Source organism: Mobula hypostoma, chromosome 3, assembly GCF_963921235.1.
Source record: "Mobula hypostoma chromosome 3, sMobHyp1.1, whole genome shotgun sequence".
Taxonomy (NCBI): domain Eukaryota; kingdom Metazoa; phylum Chordata; class Chondrichthyes; order Myliobatiformes; family Myliobatidae; genus Mobula; species Mobula hypostoma.
The window spans coordinates 218,900,768-218,908,914 of NC_086099.1; the positions used below are offsets into that span (position 1 = coordinate 218,900,768).

At 42.9% G+C, this 8,147-nt stretch overlaps 1 protein-coding gene across 1 annotated transcript; it reads right to left on the reverse strand.

The window, feature by feature from the left end:
- Nucleotides 1–2,182: 2,182 nt before the first annotated feature.
- On the reverse strand, nucleotides 2,183–5,458 carry LOC134343667 (atypical chemokine receptor 2-like). Its single transcript, XM_063042429.1, has one exon. The coding sequence runs from the start codon at nucleotides 5,381–5,383 to the stop codon at nucleotides 4,277–4,279; it is 1,107 nt and encodes a 368-aa protein (XP_062898499.1). The 5' UTR covers nucleotides 5,384–5,458; the 3' UTR covers nucleotides 2,183–4,276.
- Between the last annotated feature and the right edge of the window lie 2,689 nt (nucleotides 5,459–8,147).

Sequence of the window (8,147 nt, forward strand, 5' to 3'; positions counted from 1 at the left end):
GTACCGACCTGTACAAAAAGGATGGGTTGCACCTGTACTAAAGAAAGACTACTATCCTTGCAAGGATGTTAGTTAGCCTCTGCCATTTAGGAGGGTTTAAACTCATGAGGCAGATGGGTGGGAGTCAAAATAACAGTGTAGCAAGGCTGATTCATATGTAGAAAACAGAAAGGCAAATCCAGACAACCTTTTCATAAATCTCCCCTGTCCGAAGTCAACACTACCCATGCCTTCATAGATGTCAGACTGTAACCAATCTGTAACCTTGCTTAACAAATTTAGACAGAGAAATATTCAACAGCACCCAATGAACAGTAGCAGATTCAAAATGTAGTTTAAAACAAGAAACAGAAAAAAACTAACAAGCTTACTGTATGTATATATTCAAACATTTATTGAGTTCTGAGAGAAGTATACTTATAGACTATATAAAAGCATATACACCCATGCATACATAGATATTTCTGCTATATATTTAAAATGCACTTGACACACAAAGTTCATGAAAATGTTGGTGCTGTGTGTAGCATAGTACTTATGATGTACAGCTGTTAAACTGAAGGTCTGAACTATTGCCCTGAAGGGTCAAGTTCCAGACCCATTTTGATGTAATTTAAATTCAAGGCTAATAAAAATTGAATTTTTTAGAGAACTGGTATCAGCCATGGTGACAATGAAGCTAGTGGATTGCTGCAAAAGAAAATACAACTACTTTCCTCTCGGGAAAGAAGTCTGCATGGTGTTTGGTTGACTCTTAATTAACTTCTGATAAAGCTGCACAGTAACGACAGGCAAGGAAACCAGTAGATGGTAAAAGAGGCTCACCAAAACATTAAGAGAAATTAGGAGTGGACAACAGATGCTGCCCATTCTAAAAAAAAAATTTGTCAGCTTTTGGATATTTTCTTGTTGCTAATAATTGTTCACTGCATTTCGGCAGCTATAGAAAATGAGAATTAAAACTAATGATATTGACTGAACAGTCTAGGAAGGACAAAAACAGGGACCACAGTCAATGAAGTTACAGGAAGCTTGACCACAAGCACGAGAGGTCAGTCTCTCGACTCATAGTTGGATGTAACTGATGCAACCTCAGGGAAATCAGATCACACACAGATAAGGAAATAATTTTGTACCTTTCAGTGAGAATCCTTTTTCAATGCCGTAGGGTTCTTTCAGATTCACAAAATGCTAGAGAAACTCAGCAAGTCAAGCAGCATCTGGAGGGGAATAAACAGTTGACGTTTTGGGCTGAGACCCTTCATCAGGTTGAAGGATCTTAGCCCGAAACGTAGTACTCCTTTCTCTCTCCCCACCTCCTTCTTCCCACTTTCCTTTTCAGTTTTGATCAAGGATCTTGGTCCAAAATATTGACTGTTCCTTCCCTTTCATAGTTACTGCCTGGACTGCTAGGATCCTCCACCATTTTGTGTGTACAGCTCAAAATTTCCAGCACCTGCAGAATCCCTTGTGTTTATTCTTCTAGGCTTTGCGTGCTTAGTATCCCTTCACAACAAACTTGGCTTTCCAGGAATCAGTCTGATAAATCTTTACTGTACTTTCACTATTGCAAGTGTATTCTTTCATGGGAAAGGGGCCAGATTTACAAATGATATTCCAGATGTTGTCTCTTGTGGACCCTATATAATTTGACCAAGATATCGCTACTTTGTATTCAGTTCCTCTTATATAAAGACTAGCATGTCATTTGCTTTATGAATTGCTGGTTCACTAATTAGGGCAACCAAATTCCTTTGCAAGCTGATATCATTCAATTCCTCATCAGCAAAAACGAATAGACCATAAGGCATCGAAGAAGGATTCTGACTGAAAGGTACAAAATTATTTCATTTTCTGTGTCTGTAATCTGATTTTCCTGAGGTTACTAAGCTTTTTGCACTGTTGTGATTGAGTTCAAGAAAGCTTGCAAACTAAAGGGATGTTGTCACTTAGCATATCAGACATGGTCACAGTTGATCAATCAAGAGTTGGGATGTTTGTATATTCAAGAGTCAGCACTCACAGCATTAAATTTGAGTATCCAGGATTTCTGTCCCCAGAAACTTTTAGACCATAAGGACATAGGAACAGATTCAGGCTATTCAGCTCGTTGAGTTTTCTCCACCATTCCATCCCTCTCAACCCCACTCTCCTGCCTTCTCCCCACAACCTTTGACCCCCCCCCCGACTAACCAAGAACCTATCAACCTCTGGTTTAAATATAGCCAATGACTTGGCCGGACAGCCGTTTGTGGCAATGAATTCCACAGATTCCCCACCTTCTGGCTAAAGAAATTCCTCCTCATCTCTATTTTAAAAGGGTGCCCCTCTATTCTGAGGCTGTAGCCTCTGATCCTAGACTCACCCACTGTAGGAAACATACTTGCTACATCCACTCTGTCTAGGCCTTTCAATATTCGATAGATTCCAATGAGATTCCCCCCCCTGCCCCGCTGCCATCCTTCTAAACTCCAGTGAGTACAGTCCCAGAGCCATCAAATACACTTCACATGTTAACCCTTTCATTCATTGAATCATTCTTGTGAACCTCCTCTTGACCCTCTCCAACACCTTCTCTTAGATAAGGGGCCCAAAACTGCTAACAGTACTCCAATGTCTTATAAAACCTCAGCTCAGATATTCTTGCCCTAATATTCTCGTCCTCTCAAAATGAACGCTAACATTATATTTGTCATCCTTATGACCAAGTCAACCTGTAAGTTACCTCTTGGGAATCCTGCACAAGGACTCCCAAGTCCCTTTGCACCTCTGATTTTTGAATTTTCTCCCTGTTTAGAAAACAATTTATGCCTATATACCAAAGTGCATGACTATCCACTTCTCTACATGATATTCTATCTGCCACTTTGCCACTCTTCCAATCTGGACAAGAGTTCCTGCGAACTCCCTGCTTCCTCAACACTAGATAGCCCTCCAAATACTCCACCTTTGATTTTTTTCTCTATCCAAGAGGATAGGCTCATATCTTTTTCTACATTGCATTCCATCTGCCATCTTTCGCCCATTCTGTTAGCCTGTCTGTATTTCCCCTTGAAGGCTCCTTGCATACTTCTCATATTTTTGCGTTGCCCTATAGTCTTGTATCATCTTGGAACTTGGATCTATTACACTTGGTCCTCTCTTTCCAAATCATTGATATAAATCAATCCCTGCTCTGATCCTTGTAGCACCCTATTGATTATATCATCTTGAGTTGAAAATGACTTACTTGTTTCAACTCTGTGTTTTCTTTTTGTAATTTAATCCTCAGTCCACATGACTATATTACTGCCAATGCCATGTGCTCTAAATTTGTTTTATAATATGATGTGACTTATTGAAGCTCTTCTGTAAAGTCATAATACACCACATACATTGGTCCCCTTTATCTATTCTGCTAATTACCACTCAAAACTCCCCACAGCTTTATCAAACATGATTTTCCTTTTATAAAACTGCATTATATCTGACCAGTCCTCTTGTTATTTTTTCTATGATCCTCTTCCCTATTCTTGCAGCCTGTCCATCAAATCCAATTGAAACAGGGAAGATGAGATGAAACAAAAGTTAACTCAGGATCAGGAGACTAGGCTTCCTCAGTATGCAAGTAGTTATGATCTGGAACTCTCTGCCCCAAGGGTGGTGTAAACAGTCAATCCGAACAATCAAAGGAAAATCAGATAGGCATGTGAGGAAGAACAGTTTGCTGGACTATGGGGAAAGTGGGCATGAATAAAATGCTGGGATCAATCTACTTGGTGTCAATGTAGACCCAGTGGGCTAATTGATCTCCTTCTGTGCCATAAGAATTTAATGATTCAATGGTTCATAAGACTTTAAGTTATAGGAGCAGAATTAGGCCATTCAGCCAACTGAGTCTGCGTCGCCATTTCTTCACGCTTACTTATTATCCCTTTTATCCCCATTCTCCTGCTTTCTCCAGTAACCTTCTCGAATGGTTCAATAGGGGTCATGTGAGGAAAACCTGAGTGGGAAAGAATAACGTGATGAGAGTAGAGGACACGTATCAAATATGCATGCAACATCATCCTGAATGATGTTGTTGCTTCAGAGATGGATGTTTGGCAAAACCTCTAGAAGATGTCCTTTGATTTGCTGCAAGATATTATGCTTCAGAAGGTGTTTGGTTTGGTTAGTTCACAAGCGCCCTGTACACAATGGCATGTTAAAGTATTTTTGGATGATGAAGATTCAATTCAACAATATTTGTAGAATAGGAAGATTGACTTCTCAGCATTGTGTCTCTACATCCTTCCTACACCATAGTCATTTCCACATCAGAACACACACAGTTTTGCTGCTTGCTGAGTTCACTTTGCTCTGGTGCAGTAGCAACGATGATCCCCAGATCCTTATAACAGCCAGTCTTCTTGACTATCTTCATTAGAATATTCTTCAGGTGTCTTCTAAATCTTTCATTCACAAAAGCATAGAGGAGTGGGTTGAAGCAGCAGTGGGTGAAAGCAATGGACTCCGTCACTTGCAACGCATAATCCAGTCTTTTGCTCATCTCACAGCCGCCAATCACACCCAGATCCTCCAGGGAATGCAAGAAAAGGACAATGTTGTAAGGGAACCACAAAACAAAGAAAACAGCGACTAACATGATGACCAGTTTTAAGGCTTTGTCCTTGCCAAAGGATCTGGACTTGAGGAGGACAGATGCAATCCGTGTATAAAAGAAAATCATGGCAAAAAATGGAATGATAAATGCAATGATGTTGATCTGGAGTTGGATTGTAGTCTTCCAGAGCACTAGTTGATCACTACCATAGTTGCTGAGGCAGCTGTACCTATCACCGACTTTCCTGGACTGGCTGAAGATGAATTCAGGGATTGTAACCAACATTGCTAGGGTCCAGACAGCGGCACTGATGATGATGCTTTTGAAGATTGTCCTGTAGTTCTTCATAGAGACTGTGTGAACAATTTGCAGATACATGTCCATACTCATGCAAGCAATGAAGAAGATACCACTGTAGAAATTCATGGTGTAGACTGCACTTATTATTTTACACATGGCATTTCCAAAGATCCACTCTGAGGTCACATAAGTGGCCCAAAAGGGAAGGGATACAGCAAATAAAAAGTCAGAAATGGCCAAATTCAGTAGGTAGATGTCAGTCATCGTTTTCAATTTCAGATACTTAACGATCATGAGGACAAGGAAGCTATTGCCTAACATTCCAAAAACAAACACTGTAATATATAGCACAGGGAGGAAGATCTTCCCAAAGGCTTTCACTTCCTCCTTTCCACAGAAAAGGTAGGGAATGAGGTCAATATCGCTGTAGTTATAATCCTCATTGTAGTAGGTTGTATTGGGGGAAGGGTCCACCAAACTAATCGAACTCATCTTCATGAAAGTAACAGAAGAAACTTGGTTCCTCGCTGAAAGAAGAAAATACCAAAATTGTTAGGGATATTTCAACAGAAAATTCAATGATTTGCTCTTGAGCAAACATATATGAGTTAAAAAGAATTATTTTCTTCTTAGACTCAGAAGGAAACACAATAATGCTTTAGTTTTGTCATATGCAATGAACCCTCAATGATGAGATACAAAAGACAAAGGTTTTCACTCAAGTCTGCGCTGAATTAAATATAGCTGGAAATAACCATATTTAATTTATATACAGTAACACTATTCTTGATCTCAGGATTCAAAACATATTAAAACCAATGAACACACATCAAAGTTGCTCATGAACGCAGCAGGCCAGGCAGCATCTCTAGGAAGAGGAACAGTTGACATTTCGGGCTGAGACCCTTCATGAGGACCAACTGAAAGAAGAGCTAGTAAGAGATTTGAAAGTGGGAGGGGGAGGAGGAGATCCAAAATGATGAGAAGACAGGAGGGGGAGGGATGGAGCCAAGAGCTGGACAGGTGATTGGCAAAAAGGATATGAAAGGATCATGGGACAGGAGGCCCAGGGAGAGGGAAAACGAGGAGGGGGGAAACCCAGAGGATGGGCAAGGGGTATAGTGAGAGGGACAGAGGGAGAAAAAGGAGAGAGAGAGAGAAAGAATGTGTGTATATAAATAAGTAACAGATGGGGTACGAGGGGGAGGTGGGACATTAGCGGAAGTTAGAGAAGTCAATGTTCATGCCATCAGGTTGGAGGCTACCCAGACGGAATATAAGATGTTGTTCCTCCAACCTGAGTGTGGCTTCATCTTTACAGTAGAGGAGGCCGTGGATAGACATATCAGAATGGGAATGGGATGTGGGATTAAAATGTGTGGCCACTGGGAGATCCTGCTTTCTCTGGCAGACAGAGCGTAGGTGTTCAGCAAAACGATCTCCCAGTCTGCGTCAGGTCTCACCAATATATAGAAGGCCACATCGGGAGCACCAGACGCAGTATATCACCCCAGCCGACTCACAGGTGAAGTGTCGCCTCACCTGGAAGGACTGTTTGGGGCCCTGAATGGTGGTAAGGGAGGAAGTGTAAGGGCATGTGTAGCACTTGTTCCGCTTACAAGGATAAGTGCCAGGAGGGGGATCGGTGGGGAGGGATGGGGGGGATAAATGGACAAGGGAGTCGCGTAGGGAGTGATCGCTGTGGAAAGCGGCGGGGGGGGAGGGAAAGATGTGCTGAGTGGTGGGATCCCGTTGGAGGTGGCGGAAGTTACAGAGAATAATATGTTGGACCCGGAGGCTGGTCGGGTGGTAGGTGAGGGCCAGGGGAACCCTATTCCTAGTGGGGTGGCGGGAGGATGGAGTGAGAGCAGATGTACGTGAAATGGGGGAGATGCGTTTGAGAACAGAGTTGATGGTGGAGGAAGGGAAGCCCCTTTCTTTAAAAAAGGACATCTCCCTCGTCCTGGAATGAAAAGCCTCACCCTGAGAGCAGATGTGGCGGAGACGGAGGAATTGCGAGAAGGGGATGGCATTTTTGCAAGAGACAGGGTGAGAAGAAGTATAGTCCAGATAGCTGTGAGAGTCAGAAGGCTTATAGTAGACATCAGTAGATAAGCTGTCTCCAGAAATAGAGACAGAAAGATCTCGACAGGGGAGGGAGGTGTCAGAAATGGATCAGGTAAACTTGAGGGCAGGGTGAAAGTTGGAGGCAAAGTTAATGAAGCCAACGAGCTCAGCATGCATGCAGGAAGCAGCGTCAATGCAGTTGTCGATGTAGCGAAGGAAAAGTGGGGGACAGATACCAGAATAGGTTTGGAGCATAGATTGTTCCACAAAGCCAACAAAAAGGCAGGCATAGCTAGGACCCATATGGGTGCCCGTATCTACACCTTTAGTTTGGAGGAAGTGGGAGAAGCCAAAGGAGAAATTATTAAGAGTAAGGACTAATTCCGCTAGTCAGAGCAGAGTGGTGGTAGAGGGGAACTGATTAGATCTGGAATCCAGAAAGAAGTGGAGAGCTTTGAGACCTTCCTAATGGGGGATGGAAGTATACAGGGACTGGACATCCATGGTGAAAATAAAGCGGTGGGGGCCAGGGAACTTAAAATCATTTAAAAGTTTAAGAGTGTGAGAAGTGTCACGAACACAGGTAGGAAGGGATTGAACAAGGGGGGATAAAACCGTGTTGAGGTATGCAGAAATGAGTCTGGTGGGGCAGGAGCAAGTTGCTCGTGAACGCAGCAGGCCAGGCAGCATCTCTAGGAAGAGGTACAGTTGACGTTTCGGGCCGAGACAATTCATCAGGACCAACTGAAAGAAGAGCTAGTAAGAGATTTGAAAGTGAGAGGGGGAGGAGGAGATCCAAAATGATAGGAGAAGACAGGAGGGGGAGGGATGGAGCCAAGAGCTGGACAGTTGATTGGCAAAAGGGATATGAGAGGATCATGGGACAGGAGGCCCAGGGAGAAGGAAAACGGGCGGGGGGAGGAACCCAGAGGATGGGCAAGGGATATAGTGAGAGGGACAGAGGGAGAAAAAGGAGAGCGAGAGAAAGAATGTGTGTATATAAATAATTAACAGATGCAGTACGAGGGGGAGGTGGGACATTAGCGGAAGTTAGAGAAGTCAATGTTCATGCCATCAGGTTGGAGGCTACCCAGACGGAATATAAGATGTTGTTCCTCCAACCTGAGTGTGGCTTCTCTTTACAGTAGAGGAGGCCATGGATAGACATATCAGAATGGGAAAGGGATGTGGGATT